Raw genomic sequence first — 17,702 nt, 5'->3', positions numbered from 1 at the left:
TTTTCACTGGAACTCTCATTCATCTCTGAGGTTTGTAAATGTGGCTGAAATTCAAATGAAAGGTTACGCTCTCTGTAATTGTCTGGGAATGCTTGCGAAAAGAAGTTCATTCTGAATATGAAACCAAGTAGCACCAATTAAACTAAAGGTAAGGCTGCTGCTGCCTTCCCCCCACCCCAATACCCATCCCCTGACTTCCCTCTCCTGCTTCTGAGTATTTGGGCTGAGCTCGAAACAGCCAAACAGAACTGGGTGAGCAGGACGGAGATAGAGAACAAGTAAACTTCTTTAAAAGGGGAAGAAAGAAAAGAGTGGTTGCTTCTGTTGTCAGGACTTCCAGCGTGGATTTCTAACCACCTCAGGAACACACGCTTAACAATGATTATATCAGCAGAAGGGGGCACCATCGGTGTCATTTATTAATAAACCTCTTAAAATGTGCATGGCGCCTCTTTTTCTTTCTTCTTCCTCTTCCTTTTTAACTCACTGTAGCAGTTTCTGTCCCTTTTTGAGCTGGCATGGAACAAAAAGTCCCCAGTATTACTGAAACATAAATAGCATTGTTCAAATGGACCCAAACTGAGATGCCCAAGGGAGATCAAGCTGGGCCATTCCATATAGAGAGCTCCTCAAGTGGGCCCTTCCAGCGTCCTGAAATCTGTACAAAATAGAACCAACTGTAGAAGGCTGCCCAGAGAATAATATAAGAAGTAATATAATCAAAGAAACTTCGGTAACCAGGACATTTGTTCCCTTTCTGAAAGGCTTGGACTTTCCCTGCAGGCACAGCCAGAACCCCTGGGGCCGGGGTGGGAGTTAGTGACACATTGTGCATCCCAGGCTGTTCTCAGAAGGGTCCATCATTGCCACTGGTCAAAGGCCAGCCTGACCCCCATCCCAGACAGGGCAGAGCTCTGGGTCAGTAAGTGCCGATGCTGTGGGAAAGATGCAGAGGTTTTATTTTGCCTTGTGTATGTTTAGTCCCGTGGGCGATGAGACACCGACCCTTTAGGCAGCGAGTTATGCGGAAGTAGAACGAGTGGAAGAGGCAAATCTCTCTCCACTATAACCCTGCTGCCAGGTTGAATCTTCCCCAAAACATCTGAAAACCACCAATGTCTGCTTAATCTACCTGGCTTGTGCCAAAAGATAGGACGAATTGCGTTGTGGCAAGGAAGCGGGGGAAAAATATTTGCAGTCCAGTAATGTTCTTTGAAAGCTAACCAGGTCCTGTGGCTCCAGGATGAGGACTCAGTGCCAAAAATTTAGCAAAATCTTCTTTGTCAGAGTATAACCTAGAGTAGCTGAGCTTGAAGGGTCATAAAGGAGTTTGAAAATGGCAGCCTTGCAAGCATAGTTTCTGCATGCTTGGTATTATTCCTCCCCATGCACCACACAGATGGTTCCATAGCTGCCTCTTAACGTGGTACTGATAAATGAGGGCCATGTGTGCCACCGACAGAAAACACTCTCTAAGTAAGTTATTAATCTGAGGCAGGGGGTGTAGGGTGACGTTTAACATCAGCATGAAGACTCCTCTAACAAGAGGTTATTAATAGCAGTGGGAAGACGGGAGGTGGCGTTTCACCCTCTGGAATGCACCAGCCTCATCAGGGTGCCTCCGCTCACCATTACTGACCTGCTCTTCTGCATTATGCTGACGGCATCACCCTGGTTTATATGGAGGCCTGATTCTGGAACTGAGCAATCCAGCTGTATCAGCTCCAGCTGTGGATCTAGGCGGCGTGTCTTAGCAAAGCTGAGCCCGGGAAGATCCATCTCTTGAACCAAAATTGTGTGAGCTGAACAAAGCTGCACATACATGCATGGGAGGAAAGCTTGCTGAAGCCTGCCAGATGCCCACAGAGCAGTTTCAGCTCTCCAGAGCACCAAGTAGCATTGTCTTTCCAATGCACTGTGTCAGTGGTTTTTGATTTGAATAATACATGTTTTTAATTTTCCATTTTGACAGATGGAAAGTGGATAGGTTCATATGGCCAAGGTCGGTATCTTTTTGCTTTATTTAGAAACACTGTAACAATGGAATTTTATTTATTTATTTTTAATCTGCTTAATAGCACTGTGGTGGCTTTTGCCGAGACAGTAACCTAAGTGGATCTGATCCATCTTAGCAGGATTGAAGGGCGCATGTCACTTCTTCAAAGGCACACCTTCTTCCCACATTGAAGAAGGTAAATCATATCACTGCTGGCACCTCGCAGAGCTCTTGCTAGTAGCATCTCCAGAGGAAGCTGAGATGCAGTGATAGCACAATGACTCAGGCAGATTATTGCATTAATCTGTTTAAATAGACCCTTGAGACGATCTGCTTTACAAATTAGAGCATCTTTAGCCAGAGTTCTGCCACTCCGGTGTCAGCTTTGTCCGATCCTCTCCAGTCTGTGACTTCTAGGCAAGTTTCTAATTAATGTTGAGATTTTTCCCTTTCCTTTGCACAGCATTGTGTGACTTTGCCTGCAGGTAGAGACTTTTGGTTTTTTACTCCTCTTACTAGAGACAAAGTGGGTATTGAAATAGCCAGTGCCTAGTATGCGGTCTTACTCTGTTTGCACAGCAGGACAACGATAATTGTCTGTTGGCCAGAAGCTGTGAATGCCTGAGGAGCCCGTTTCCTCAACATGTAAAGTGAAGATCAGATACCTGCTAAAGAGGGAAGAAGCCAGCGGTTTGGGAGTTATAGTAGGTGAGTCTTGCTTACTTCAAGAGAAACCACTGCTGGAAATATTAGTAGATCTAGAATTGTATTACAGGTGAGGAAAGGGGTGTGCACGGAGTCACCCGGAGTATGCACAGCAGATGCGGAGTCAGTCTCTTGTCTCAGCCTGGGCCTTTGTGGGTTGATGGGTAGAAAAATATGAGTTGGGGGGCTTTCACCCCACCCACCCTATATCTTTTTGTGAGCTGGTTCTGAATAACTTGTGTACCAGCAGAAAACAAGGTGCAAGTCCTGGGGGAAAAAATGCTTTTTTTAGGAGCATTGTGCATTTCCAGTTCATCTATGATAGGACTTTCCAAACTGTTACCTCTCTAAACGTGGTATAAAGAAATGTGTATGCTATTGTCAAAGTATAATGGCTGTTTATAGCCGACAGTCTGACTTGGTTATTGATTGCAATATACCTTTGGTAGTGGAGAACTCAGAGGGGCTAACTACACAAGTAACTCCCTTCCTTCCTGCAGATGCTTTGCAGCTTCAGAGAAACCGTTTGATGTCACAGCTGTACGGCTACTGGTACCCGACAGTGACAATTTAATGCCAGCCTAGCTGTGCCGCTCTGAGTTTCTCAGCTGTGACAGTCTCATAATTATCAAGGATAGGTCTAACTTCAGTCAAATTGATATGGGTGGCATGGCAGCATGGTGTGAAAGCCTCCATCCTGCTGAATCCTTCTTTGCCCGATTTCTTGGGCTCCTCTGCTTTACCTCGCTCCAAGTAGGACTGGAGCGTGAGCGTGGTTCGCACAGGTGCCCCCGTCACACAGCTGCCGTCCTGCACCCAGCCTGGCGGGGTGTGACGAGCCGCGGCAGAGCTCGGGCCCTTCACAGCTTCGCTCGCAGCAGCAGGACGGGCCGTTGCGCTGCTGGGACGGGTCTGTGCCTGAGAGAGGTGTGGAAATGGAGGCTGTGTCTGTCTGTGCAAACAGCTGCTGCTGCACTGCAGAACGGGGATGCTTCGAAAAATCCTGTATCACGGTCTCTCCCTCTCCCCTCAGCGTTTCAGTTAGGAAACAGATGACTAAAAATAGCCCGCTGTCTAAGCACCCAGAGAGCTGTGCTGTCTGATTACTCCTTCAGCATTTAATTTTTGTTCTCCTGAATGTATCCAGGTGGTGTTGGTTTTTTGTTTTTTTGTTTTTTTTTTTTTCAAATACCCAGTCCCTCATTTAGGATAAAAAGATGGATTTAGGATCAAGCTGATATTCATCAACAAATCTTCTTGCATTTATCATAGGCCATCCTCCTGCTGATCTTTCCTAACATTCTGCTCTGCTATGGACCAGCAATCAGGCTCTGGGAAGAAGGCTTCCTAGCAACGCCTTAAGCCGCTATAACAATGTTTTAGAAAAAAACAGGCTGCCTTTATGGAAAATAACATTGGGAAACTGATAGACTTTTCCACATGGAAAGAATAGATGCCCTGTGCTTAACCGCTTAACCACTGAAATGGAGAGACCCTGCAATTTTATCACCGTCTTCCTCTTTTTTTCAATGGAAAAATCAGAAAGGGCTCAATAAAGCAGAGCGAGTATCAGTAATATTGGAGATTGGAGAGTCCGGGTTATTCTTTAACAGTGGGTTAGAACAGGGGGGCGAGAGAGGACAAGATCTGAGCTATTCCATATTGAAAGAATGAGATATCTAATCAGAAAGAGTATAGTATGAGCAAACCAGTCAGTATGTAGCCATGGCAAGTTTTAGCTTTTGTTTTTAATCGGTAGATGCTGATTAACTGAGGCTTTTTCTGCGTGTTTGAAGTAATCTAGATAAAAATTGTACGTGTGGATTTGCTTGCTTCTTCCTCCTTTCCCTCTCAACAGGACAGTTTTGTCACAGTCCTGTCCTGATTTTTGAGAGTGGAAAGCTTGACAAACGCGACCTGTATTCTAACATTTTGAAAATTAAGACATTGCCCTCCTTTTCCAGCTTCCTCCCCTCCCCATGTCAAAACTTGACAAAAAAAGCCCACAAAAGCATAAAAATCTACAGCTGCTACAATTTCATACTATTCCTTTAAGTTTTGATTCATGAATTTCTGAGCACTTGTTTTTTTTAATCTGTGGAACTGTTCTTCTGAAAATTGCTAAGATCAATGTCCTTGGTGTGCTATTTAGAGTGGACAGGGAGGACTGCTTCTCCAAAGTAACTCTTTCTGCAGCACCGCCAAGTATAAAAAATCATGACTATACGGGCATATTTGAATGTGGGAGCTTTCCTGTAGGGTCTGGAGCACATCTTCCATGTGCTCTCGTTTGTACCCAAAGAGTTTTTGTGAGCTGTATTTCTGTCTCCCATCTGGAACTGGAAGCTGTTTGCCTCGTGCTCAGCAAATCTCTCCCTTTTATTAAACAATTGTAAACAGTGCAGGGAAAACAGACAATCTTGATTAAAGTAGTGATTCTGCAGTGTGGTAACAAATACTAGATATAAATTAATTACTTATGAAATCCTGCTTCGCTGCTGCGATTTTAATTCTTAACAACTTTCTTTCCATCTGTTTTCATACCTTGTGCCTTCCTCCTCGTGTAGCTATCAGTACTGGAGAGCACTGGAGTTAAACCAGCAAGTACCAGTTTTCCTCGCCTGCATTTAAGAAGGCCTCAGCCCTGACATCATTGATCGGAACCAGTCTGCTCCTGCTCTGACAGACCTTTAATTGGACAGGCTCTGGCTATTGAGAAGACTTGAGGCGGGAGGAAAGTGCATCTTCCAGTCCAGGGCCAATGAAGAAGTGAGAGATGAGGGGGCTGGCTGCTTCAGGACTGAGCATCCCTCAGCTCTTGCTTCTGCACCTGCTGACAGTGGTCTTGGCCATTAGTTAGACCCTGCTTCTCTGCAGAGCAACACCTGTGATACTGGTAGGAAAATTTTCATTGCCAGGCATTTGTCTGGGTGCCCTGTGCCCGTTGTGGACTTTTTACAGCCACGCATCCAGCTCCAGCTGCAAAGCTGAGTAATCCTGGTGTCCGTCAGTGCAACCTTAGTAATAAGGGCTGTATGAGGCTTTCTGGTGCCTGGGATTAACTAGAGCTGGCAGCAACCTGGCGACATCAAGCCTCCTCACCCAGCCACGTACCTTCCTGCTAGACAATTCCCTGTACCTGGAAGTACCGTAAAGTCTTTGTTGAGACCAGTTGCCCATCTATTGCCGTCTTCTGTTATGCCTCTGCAGATTACGATTTTGTTCCCTTTGTTTTTTGGCAGAATGCTGCTCTCCTCTGAAGTGCTGGGCTCTGACATATCCCGCCTCTTTTTTATTTTGGCTATGGGTGACACATAAACAGTGCGGAGAGGCCTCTCAAACTATTTGAAGTTATGTTGCCAAGAGTTGCCATCTCAAGGCTTGTTCTTGGATCCTGGACAGCTTCTTTGGCTGTTTCCCTGGCAAGAGCAGCCACAAAGCAGGTGTATCTGCTGCCAGAGAATTTCTTAGTCCTTCCAAGTAAAACAGCACAGTGCAACCCTCTTCTAGTGGGTGGCTGACGTGCAGCACTTGGCTGTGAGCTGCTCTACTGCCTGCTGTTTTCTCTGACACAATATGTTGTCTGCTGCTTAGGGCTGCCTCTCCAATTCGATGGTGACTCCAAGAAGGATATAGGAACTGAGCTTAAAGGGTTCTCCTGACCTTCACTGCACCTTCCTCATCAGCTGCTTTCCTTGAGTCCGCACTGCTGTATCACTGACATCCCGCAAATCCTGATGGAACTGCACTCAGCGTCACCCTTCTTGAAATAAGCAATTATCTTCTGAATTTGGACAAACAATGCTGGCTCTAGAGGACAGATCTCTCATTTTCCTTACTTCCTCAGCAGTCTCCTGGTTTGGCTCCAAAGGCTGCTTAAACCAGACTGAACCCAGTGCCAGCCAGCACAGCCAGGCTTGAATCCAGTCCTGGATACATTAACCAACCTACCAACATTTGCTGCCTAGGCCCTGGTGTACAGCTACAGCAACTCCCCCTGCCCAGTTTGGTCCAGCTTTGGATCATTAGGTGGGCAGATGTTTTCAGGGGGGCAATAGTGTCAGTCGATAGCATTCTTCTCTGCGCTCCCATCCTCAGGTGGCTCTGTATTGCCTCTAACACATGGCACTGCCTACTGTGTTGATATTTTTCTGCATGAATTAGCATGCAAACCACATTTTGTTCAAGGTTTGATTTCTGTAATTAGATATCTTGCATCACCAGAAAACCTAGTAATGATGGGGCACATCCTTTGACAGAGGCTTTGCCTTGAGAGGAATTTCTCTGCCCTGTTGTAAGGAAAAGAACATGGGTCACCAGTAGAACAAAATATGTTCAGAATTAAGAGTAAACGTATTTGGAATTACATACTTTTCTCAACAGGTACTTGGATGTATAAATATCTTTAAAGGCATTCCAGCTCAGGCCATTGCCTGGCTTAGTATATTTTTCTTACATTATTATTTGGCTATGACTCTTGTAGAGGCTCTACATGTCCACTGTAATGCATGAAAAAATTTGTGTGCCTTTATGTATCAAAAATATTTAGTTGCAATTTCTGAAGCTTTTGCAAGTCTTCAGGAGAAAGAAAAAAATTCTGAAGGTTTATGTTGTCAAGGGCTGGCAGTTGTCTGCTTTCAGTGCTCAGGACAATGTAAATAAATCTTTTCCCCTCAAGGGAGGCATTGTGGTTCTTACTGCCTTCAAAGGCTGCTCGGGCAGCCGTGCCCATGGAAAGCCTGGGGTTTTTTCAGTCACTGCATCCAGCCCAGTGCAAAAGAGCCGTAAAGGAAGAATATGTGTTGGAATAATTGTGGTGGTGCGTGAGAAACAACAAAGCCTATGCTTTCTTACATCCAGAGCTGTTGTGCAAAGTTCTGTTTTCTTGGGGGAGGATGGTGGGTGGTGAGGCAGCACATCTGCAATGACTCCTAGATGATAGAATCAGGGGCAGGGAAAATGATAAAGCTGCTTTGTAAAGCATATTCTTCCAGAACAGTTTGCTGGTATGACTTCCATTAAAAATTGTTGAACAATGGATGGGGCACCTATTGATGGGCGTGCTAGTTTATGTTCAAATTACAAACCAATCCTATTAAACTGGTATCAAATGCTAATCCATTCTTCTTTCAGTGGCTGGGTCAGAGACTGATTTTGAAGTGTGTTTTCAAAGAGGCACTAATATAACTTCGATTAAAGGCAAAGATTGCTCTTACATGTTATTCAGGGTCTACTTTCTCTGAGCAAAGGAGCGCAGGGAAGAGGTGGCTGGTCTGGCAGGAAAAAGCGGTGTCTATCAAACCGATGTGGGAGCAGTGTCTCCTGACCCAAGTTCCACCCTTTGCCTACTACCATATTATCTAAATATAGTGGCTTGGGATGTATCTTGTAGCGTGCTGTCACTGCGAGGTGTAAATTTGCTCTTTGTGATGTAAATTGAAAGGATCTGTTTAATGAAGAACCTCCGAGCATGCAGGGCAGAGCTCTGGAATTGTACACCTGAGTTCCGCTTCTGCCTCTGGTCTTTGTACTTCGCTTTCCCTGGCAGCAAAAGGGGGTAGAGGACAAAGGAGGAGAGAGGAACTTAACCTTTATCGGATCTGAGTACAGTATTGTTCGTGTTCTTTATACAGTTCATATCCTCAAGGCATTTCAGAAGTAGTTATTCTTCCAGCAAAATTAGAGCTGTAGAGCTCTAATTTAGAGCACACAATCTTTTTAGAGCATAGAATACGGTGGTTTTGAAAACGCTTTGCAAAGCGTGAATCTTATATAGATATTAATGCCTAAATTGTTGCACCTTGTGTTTTTTGCTTAAGGAAAAGACTGAATTGACTTAGTTCAGTATTTGTATTTACCCAGAATATAATATTATGCAGAAATCTTATTGCTAAAACAATTTTATGCTTCCTTGGGCAAAACTTTTGTTTACTGTGCTTTATTTGGTGGCGTTCTGGCATGCTGTAAATAAAATATAAGCCCTCATAGGCTCTCTGCTTGCCCCCTGCCGTTGTTCCCACAAGATGAGCCATTTAAGATGTTTCTTGAGGTGAGTTTCTCCCAATTCCTGAAAGACCTGGAGAAGCTGCCTACTCCACTTTTTCCCTTGATGGTGTTATAGAAACGCCACTAGTGAGGCTCTTGAGGAGGGAGACAGCCTCTTGCCCTCAAACTTCCCTTGTGGACTCTCGGCAGACTCTAAGCTGCTCGCCTACCGCTGAGGCCGTTCAGCCCTGCATTGACACAGGCCTGGGCAACGGCCAAAGGGGTTTGGCTGCTAAAGCCCATCGCAGCCCCTCGCCCGAGCAGCGCTGCGGGGCAGGGCCGAGCCCGGCGGCACTCGCCCCCCGGGGACAGAAGCCGGGCCCCGCGCGGGCAGCAGCGCCACCCCTTGTCCCCCTCCAACGGCCCCCCGCCCGCGGCTCCCGGGGGGCCACCGGGCAGGGCGAGCAGGCCACAGCCCCGGAGAGCCTCCGCCCCGAGCCCCGCCGCCGCAGCAACGGGCGGCCTCGGCCGGTGCCTCGCCCCGGCGCGGGTCCCCGCCGGCAGCGGCGCGGCCGGGCGTGGAGAGGTGAACGCTGCGGGCGGGATCGGGGACACCCGCCCCCCCGCGTCGCGTCGTAGGGACCCGCTGCCCCGTGGGCCGGCATGTGCAGCCCCATCCCCGCGCTGCCTCGGCCCGGCCCCCGCTCTCCGCGGAGCCGCTCTCTGCGCCTTTAACGACGGCGGCTGCGCCGCGGCGGGCGGGCGGCGCGGCGGCACCCGGCGGCGGCACCCGGCCGCGTCTCGGCGCCGCAGGCGAGTGGGCGGCGCGGGGCCTCCGCCGGGAGCAGATGGGGCGGCGGAGCGCGGGGTGCCGGCGCGCCGGGGCGGCCCCGCGGGCGAGCACCTGAGGCGGCCGCGACGGGTCGGCTGCGAGCGGCAGCCCCGACATGGCGAAAGCCCCGCGCCCAGGTGAGTGCGGAGCCCGCGCGGCGGGACGGGACGGGACGGAGCAGCCCTGAGGGGAGCGCGGGGCGGGGGCCGCCCTGAGGGAGCACCGGGCGGCGGGGCTGCGGCGCGCTCCCGCCCACCGGCGGCCTGGCGGGCAGCCCCAGCTCCGTCTCTGCCGACCCGCCGGAACGGCAAGCGCAAACTTGCGTGAACGAGTCGCGGGTGCGTTCGCCTTCTCTTGTCCGGGCGGGGTCCGCTCAGGCTTCGCGGGTCGTGGGGGCCGCCCCGGTCGCCGCTGCCCGCCTGCCTCCGGGCTCCGCTCCCGCTGCGGGGTCGGGAAGGTCTGCGCAGCGCGGGGGAGCTCTGCGGCTGCCGCCCTGTGGAGCCGGGGCTCGCTGCCGCCTGCTCGGAGAAATGGGCTGGGACGCAGCGGCCGCGGGCTCCTCTGGACACGGCAAAGGCACGCTATGGGGGCAGGACCTGCTGGGGGGAACAGGCCGGTGCGGTCTCCCGTGCGGTTCGCGTGTTCTAACGCCTGCGCCCGCCGGAGCCGCGCGGAGTCGGGCCCGGGGCCGGGCGACGCCCGGTGGCAGCGGCAGCCCCGCGCCGGGTGGCACATGCCCTGCGTGCCGGAATGGCCGGTGCCGGCCGGCAGAACAGACGCCTCTCGCTGCTGCAGAAGGGTTTTCCCGTTGCTTTTGAAGGGGGAGGCCTAACCCTGCTATGACCGAAGGGCTGCTGGTCCGTATGTGAAACTTGCCGGGTGCTTGGTGCTGGTTCTTGGCACAGCTTTACAGCACCATGGTAATGGTTAAGGCTAAACCCAAAGTTTTTGCCCGGTGGTGTTTACTTTTTTTATTATTCCCCCAAAATACACCCAGAGACATAGCACTCAGGAACACGAAAGCATCAATAATTTCAGAAGATGGAAATAGAGTATTGAAGTAAATGGTTATTTTCCATCTTTGGAAGATGGAGAAATAATCAAATGGGGAAAAAGTCTCGTTATTTTTTCTTTGGCATCGGTTTGCAGTCGGTTTAACTTTTGATAGGAAAATAAGGGAGCGTTGTTTTCACTTTCAGTGGTACTTGAGCAATGTAGCCTGCATCCATAGCCAGCTTGTTCAAACCCAACTTTGCACAGGAATTTTAGAAGATGGTACTTCTCTTGGGTGTGATTCCACTCACTTTGGTAGGCAAAACGTGAGTTTTGCTGCCAGCTTTACAGTGTTGTCACTACTTCTTACTGTGAAGAAAAGCAAGAATTGACCATTCACAAAGGCTCTCTGGCAGAACACGTTTGTGTTAGGAGCAGGGGAAATGTGCTGCTTTTATTAATTGAGCCTACCGAGTTTATCAAAGTGATCTGGAATGTGCACAAATATAGAAATGTCGTGGCTGTTTTGCTTGTATATACCTTCCCTTCCATCCTCTACCAGTGCTGTAACCTTATCACAAACACAAAAACAGACCATCATACTAGTAGCCATGAAATCTGCTGTCTGACATGTGCTTATAAGGGGCTTTTAGAGACAGTCGACTTGACTTGTTTGAGTAGCCAGATCTTACCTAGTGGGTTCCAGATCTTAAGCCCTTGGAGTGGTCGCTGCACAGAAATGCTTGGACATTTGCAGGATTGTAGGTCGCAAAACCACATAGTGGCAACTGCGCATCACTACCTGACATATCCCTGTGGGGGTGTGTGGTATCTGCTCTTCATCTCCTACTTCATTTTTTAACAGGCAGCAGTGACTCAAAAATGCCAGATCCTCCTCAGAAAGCCAAAATCTCTGCACTGTGAAAGTAGAGTCTTTCAGATGTGATGCAGGCAGTCCACCTACAGTCATTGCAGGAAAAGGTCAGAGAATATTCATATCTTCTCTGGTTTTGGGGAGTGAGTTTGGAGGAGGTGATGATACTGCTGAGAGGGAGGGTGAAGTTAATTTCTGCTGTGGGGAAGTTGACATCTGAAGCATCATGAAACAGCTTTAAGAGATGTACCGCATTTACAGGAAAGCTTGATCGAGGATTTGGAGCCTGAACAGCCATGTTAAACCTCCTCTCTCTCTTCCTTTATCTCACCAGTAATCCCATAATGTGCAAGACTGGAAATGTCACTGGTACCTTAAAATAGGGGCTTAAAGGCCTGCATGACTTAGTTTCTTGATTTGTTTCCTGTACTCAATAAGCAAATGTATATCTGTCCTTACCATCTGCTGCAGAACTGCCAGTTTAAGGATGTACAGAGTAGGTAACCAGGGACTAAGGAAGCTGTCTGAGCAGCAAGAGACCTGGTTAGAAAAGCTAAAGCTCAGTTAGAATTAAATCTAGCCAGGGAGATCAAGGGAAACTGCAAAAATTTCTGTAGGTATATTAATGGTAAGAAGAAGACGAGGGAATGTGTGGGCCCCCTCAGAAAGGAAACGGGGGAGCTGGTGACAAGTGATATGGAGAAGGCCGAGGTTCTCAACAACCTCTTTTCCTCAGTCTTCACTGGCAAGGGCTCCAGCCACACTCCCAGAGTCACAGAAGGTAATGGCAGGGGTTGGAAAGAACTGCCCATTGTAAGTGAAGATCAGGTTCGTGACCATCTGATGAACCTGAAAGTGTACAAGTCCATGGGACCCGATGGGATACACCCACGGGTACTGAAGGAACTGGCGGATGAGGTTGCTAAACCAGTTTCTATTATATTCCAAAAGTCATGTCAGTCTGGTGAAGTCCCCACTGACTGGAAAAGGGGAAACATAATCCCCATTTTCAAAAAGGGAAAGAAGGATGAACCAGGGAACTATAGGCCAGTCAGTCTCACCTCCGTGCCTGGTAAGATTATGGAGCAGATCCTCCTGGAGGCACTGCTGAGGCAGAAGAATAACGAAGAGGTGACTGGGTACAATCAACACGGCTTCACCAAGGGCAAATCATGCCTGACAAACCTGGTGGCCTTCTATGAGAATGGGAGAGCAACTGACATCATTTTACCTGGACCTGAGCAAAGCCTTTGACACTGTCCCGCATGACATCCTGGTCTCCAAGCTGATAAAATATGGGTTTGGTGGATGGACAATTCAGTGGATAAAGAACTGGCTTGATGGCTTGGCTGCACCCAAAGAGTGGCTGTCAATGGGTCCATGTCCAAGTGGAGGCCAGTGACAAGTGGAGTCCCTCAAGGATCAGTACTGGGACCGGTCTTGTTTAACGTCTTCATCAGCGACATGGACAGTGGCATTGAGTGCACCCTCAGCAAGTTTGCTGACGACACCAAGCTGTGTGGGGTGGCTGACACGCTGGAGGGAAGGGATGCCATCCAGAGATGGCAGGCTGGAGATTGACAGGCTGGAGATTGACAGGCTGGAGAGGTGGGCCCATGCCAACCTCATGAAGTTCAACAAGACCAAGTGCAAGGTCCTCCATCTGGGTCGGGGCAATCCCAAGCACCGATATAGGCTGGGCAGCGACTGGCTTGAGAGCAGCCCTGAAGAAAAGGACTTGGGGGTGCTGGTGGACGAGAGGCCCAACATGAGCCATCAGTGTGCACTTGCAGCCCAGAAAGCCAATTGTATCCTGGGCTGCATCAGGAGAAGTGTGGCCAGCAGGTCAAGGGAGGTGATTCTCCCCCTCTGCTCCACTCTCGTGAGACCCCACCTGGAGTACTGCGTCCAGTTCTGGAGCCCCTACTACAAGAGAGAGATGGACGTGCTGGAACGTGTCCAGAGAAGGGCCACGAGGATGATCAGAGGGCTGGAGCACCTCTCCTGTGAGGACAGACTGGGAGAGTTGGGGTTGCTCAGTCTGGAGAAAAGAAGGCTCCGAGGAGACCTCATAGTGGCCTACCAGTATCTTAAGGGGGCCTACAAGAAAGCTGGGGAGGGACTTTTTAGGGTGTCGGGTAATGGTAGGACCAGAGGGAATGGATTAAAACTAGAGATGGGTCGATTCAGACTGGATGTTAGGAAGAAGTTCTTCACCGTGAGGGTGGTGAGACCCTGGAACAGGTTGCCCAGAGAGGTGGTGGAAGCCCCATCCCTGGAAGTGTTTAAGGCCAGGCTGGATGGGGCTCCAAGCAAGCTGATCTAGTGGGAGATGTCCCTGCCCATGGCAGGGGGGTTGGAACTAGATGATCTTTAAGGTCCCTTCCAACCCTGACAACTCTATGATTCTATGACTTGTCATTGCTGAATTGCTATGAGAGGAATGACACTGAGTGAGGAATGGGAGAGAAGAGTTGGTTATGGTTATATTGGATACTGCTGACCACAGCGGTATCTGGACTGTTCCTTCAGTTAGCACTTTCATTTGACTTCTTCATAAGGGAAGCTGCATTTTTTGTGGACTTTCTTCTGCCTTTAACTATGTCACTGGCTTTGTCAGCTATGCTCTTTGCTCTCCTTTTGATTTTTATTTAGGGGCTGATGCACCCATAATTAGAATAAAGGGAGCTCCTGACCCTTTCCGCTTCCTAGCCTTTCATGGTACTTGCTTGATGTTGCTGACTGTCTTCAAGCTGCTTCTCCTCTCCGCTTCCTGTCATAAGGTGCTTTCTTTCCAAAATTGACCACTTTATTCTTCCTTTAATGCTTCTTTTCACCTCTCAATTTTTCCTTTGTACCTGTCAGCCCTTTTCCCATCTCTTAGAAATCCTGTCTCAGTACACTGCCTCTGTCAGCCCAGGACTGCTCTCAGAGGGAGTATTGTAACATCTCTTCTCTGGGCTGCGGCTTCTCTGATAAACTTAGTGACTTTGGTCACTCTGAGACCCTGCTTGATTTATTGCCCTTTCAGGATTACCTTTCTTCTCCTTTTCTCCCACTTAAACGGTCCTGATTTCTTCTTGCCTTTCAACTTGCTGCCTCTTAAACCGGGAACTTTCTCCTCGTGCTTGTTCTCAAAGTTCCCACTTCTGTCCCTTTTAATTCTTCCTCTCCTGTCCTCTTTCTGAAGTGCCAGCAATGCTTCCAAGTCTGCAGTTCACAAGGCTGTAAACATACATAGGCTTCAGCAGGTCAGGACTCAGCCCGTAGAGTACTGCAGGTCGTGAACAGAAGGTATGGTTTGACGATCTGGTAGCTTGCTGCCAACAGTAAGAGAAATCTTGTGTATTTCTGCCTCTTTCCCATGCCAGCTCCCAAGCTTCCCCAGCTCTTCCGCAGTCTAGTTCTGGGAACCAAACAGGTGGAAGGCTATTTGTTTTCTTAAATTTTTGGAAAGTTTGTTTTCTGCTGGTTTTACGGTCTTTATTGGCTCAGCTGCAGGGCCAGGTGACTGCCCTCCCTGATGGGAAGGAGGAAACAGGATCACATCCCTTATAGGCACTACCAGTTAGGTTGGTGGGACGCCTCTCCCCCCTGCATTGACCTCCTGCTCCTTTATTTGCCTCTTCTCTCTGGCTCCCTGTTTTCCTCCCCCTCTCCCCTGGCCTTCCACTCTTTTGCCCTCTTCCCCCTCTCTCCTTTGGGGCTCCCCCTTCGCCACTCTGGCTCCCCGTCTTCCTCTGGCCTTGCGTGCTCTCCCCCTTGGCCACCCGTTCCCCCTCAGCTGCCTGCTCCCTCTCCGGCCACCCCATCCCGTTGGCCTCGCGTGATGCTCTCGCCCTTGGCCTCCTGCGGTCTCCGCCTCAGCCCACCCCTTCTTCTCAATCTCTCCCTCCATCTCTCCCATCACATTTTCTTTTTTATTTTCCTCCTTCTGTCCTCCATCCATCTGGCCTCACACTTCCCCCTGTGAGTGCTGTCCTCCTTGGCCTTCCACTTTTTCCTTCCCTATCCCCCTTGGCCTTGTGTGCTCTCTCTCTCCGACCTCCCTCTCGCCTCCTGCTTTTGTTTTTCTCCCTCTCCCCGTCTGGCCTCCACCTGTCCCACTCTGGCCTCACACATTTCTGTAGGCCTCCTACTCCCCCGCCAGTCCCTTCCACTTGCAGTGGATTTCATTGCAATTTCAACTGATATTATTTCAGTTTCAGTCTCTGCTGTGGATTCATGGAGTGACTTTGGATGAATTCTGTGTGGCTCTGCTGACAATAATGGCATATATGGTCCTTCTTTTCTGGTGGTCTGTGCACAGGTGAGGGCTTACTCTGAACATACTTTAGTTTTCGCTCTGGAACAATTGGAAGGAGGATCATCGCCTCCATCTGTTGTCTTGCCTGAGCTCCTGAGCCTGAGGAGCGCCTCCAGTAGTTAAATTCACATCTTTTTAAACTACATCTTCAGTTTTACATCTGCCAAAGAAGAAATAAAACGTAACTAGAAAATAACAGTGAGTAATTTTGGCCTCCAGTTAGTCTTAACTGCGTAGTCACTAGGTAACACTGTGTGGGTAGCTCAGTTAAATCACTTAATGGGTAGGCAGGAAGCATCTGAAACCAGTGAACAGAAAGAAGTAGTATTATGCAACAACAGTCAATGGCAGCAGCAAAGATCATTCCTTCTACTCAGCACCTCTTTCCAAATGGAAAAGTAACTTGTGCTTTTTAAATTTTATTAGGAAAACCTTCCCTGAATTCAAAATGATCACAGTTCTAATACAAGTTTTGACAAGTGGGAATGCTTTCATTTGTGCAACAGAGTCTATTTTTGATTTTTTTTTTAAATTGAGATTAATTCAATCTTCAATAGCGTGCTATGTAAAAGACTGATTTTTCAGTAGCTACGAGAACATCGTGTGCTATTTTGTCTCTGCTAGCTAGGTTAGTGTGGTAGTAGTATTCAGGAGTGGTTTTTTTATGGTCGCCCGTCTGTGGCACGTGCTTATGTTGAGGCTTGATTGGCAAATGATTATTAGCAAGCAAAAGATGTAGCAAACTTCTGGGCCTGCTGCAGAGCTCTAAATCCGTGATAGTATGGCAGTGACGTGAATCGTATTGAATTAGTTTTGCAGGAAAGCCCACTGCTGTAATCGCGTCCAATGATAACCGCTGTTCTTATCCCAGGCTGCATCTTCCTGGAAGGCTGGGTACGAGCACACCTGAGCCTGGGAGGTTTGTTGGGCTGGCCCGGTTCATTAGTGACGCTGCCAGTGCGTGATGGGCTGCTGTGACTGGCATTAAGATCTGCCTGCTTTCTTTCCATCTATCCTGTTTGCCTGACAAGGTAACCATTGATTCACGCGTTGTTAAGGAGAGGAGGGCCTTTTGGAGATGCTGGGGTGATTCTTAAACTGATGCTTCAGGACTCTGCCTACTGTTCTGCTACTGTGCCCCCTCACAAACGTGCTTCAGGTGTAAAATCATTGCTATTTCGTTCCCAAAGTCTTTGTGCTGATCTTGCTGGTGAAGTTCTGCTGCAAACAGCAATGGCTCAAGTCACAGTTTTCTTTTTCAGCTGCAGTCAGTGTTTGTAAATGCTAATTCAAGCTGAGGAGAAGGCAGAGCCAGTGAAGAAAGGTAACATGGCTGTGGTTTCACCGCAGGGCTAGGCTTCCCCGGGGCATTTGTAAAATGACTTTTCAACTCATTAGATCCAGTGGCAGAGCCCTGTATCTCGGTCAAGCGTGCTGTCCGCTAGAGGACATCGTTTCCGCAGGCAAACGTTCCTTCCATTTCACAGGAAGTATTACTGTCCTCTGCACACATTTCATCTCCCCGTGTATTGCACCTAAAGGACTGGGGCCTACTGTCCACAGCATTGGTTTATTTGAAGTCAGAGGTATTGCCGGTTACTGGAATGGAACAGGCAGATGGCCTTCTCTTTCTCCTGACCAAGTAATATTGAAACAGCATTTTTGGTACGTTGTGGAATTGTTGAGTGACAGTGGTGAGACTTTCTGCCTTAGGATGTTTGGGACTTATAGGATGAGTGGGTTTTGGACACCAGGCCTTTTAAAATGATATAGGCAAGTGGTTAAATTCAAGTCAGGAATCAGCAGCATTAGCTATTCAATTTTCAGAGGAAGACCTTTGTTTCTTAAAGTGCTTTTCAGATCATCTTAGGCCTTACTTCACTTCTTGTCTGTTTTTCTGCTTCCATTTCCTTTAATTCTGAGAATGTTGAATACAGACCAGTAAGGTCACTTTAATTCCTCTTGTGGGTGGTTTTTTTTTTTTCTCTCCTTTAGAAATACCCTTAGATCA

General features: G+C 48.6%; 1 protein-coding gene across 4 annotated transcripts in view; it reads left to right on the top strand.

Moving 5' to 3' along the window:
- Positions 1 to 9,523: 9,523 nt before the first annotated feature.
- Positions 9,524 to 17,702, top strand: part of PITPNM3 (PITPNM family member 3) — a 90,808-nt gene continuing 82,629 nt past the window's right edge. For all 4 annotated transcript variants that reach the window (XR_008467603.1, XM_054208006.1, XM_054208005.1 and 1 more), the window contains exon 1: positions 9,524 to 9,655. Coding sequence is in view for 3 of the 4 variants with exons in the window: in XM_054208006.1 (XP_054063981.1) it covers positions 9,634 to 9,655 (22 nt within the window). In the remaining variant the exon portion in view is untranslated. The remainder of the gene's footprint in view (positions 9,656 to 17,702) is intronic.

Source organism: Rissa tridactyla, chromosome 7 (genome assembly GCF_028500815.1).
Source record: "Rissa tridactyla isolate bRisTri1 chromosome 7, bRisTri1.patW.cur.20221130, whole genome shotgun sequence".
In the NCBI taxonomy this organism is placed as follows: Eukaryota; Metazoa; Chordata; class Aves; order Charadriiformes; family Laridae; genus Rissa; species Rissa tridactyla.
Note: the sequence above shows the minus strand (reverse complement) of the source record. Positions and strands in the feature narration are given on the sequence as shown.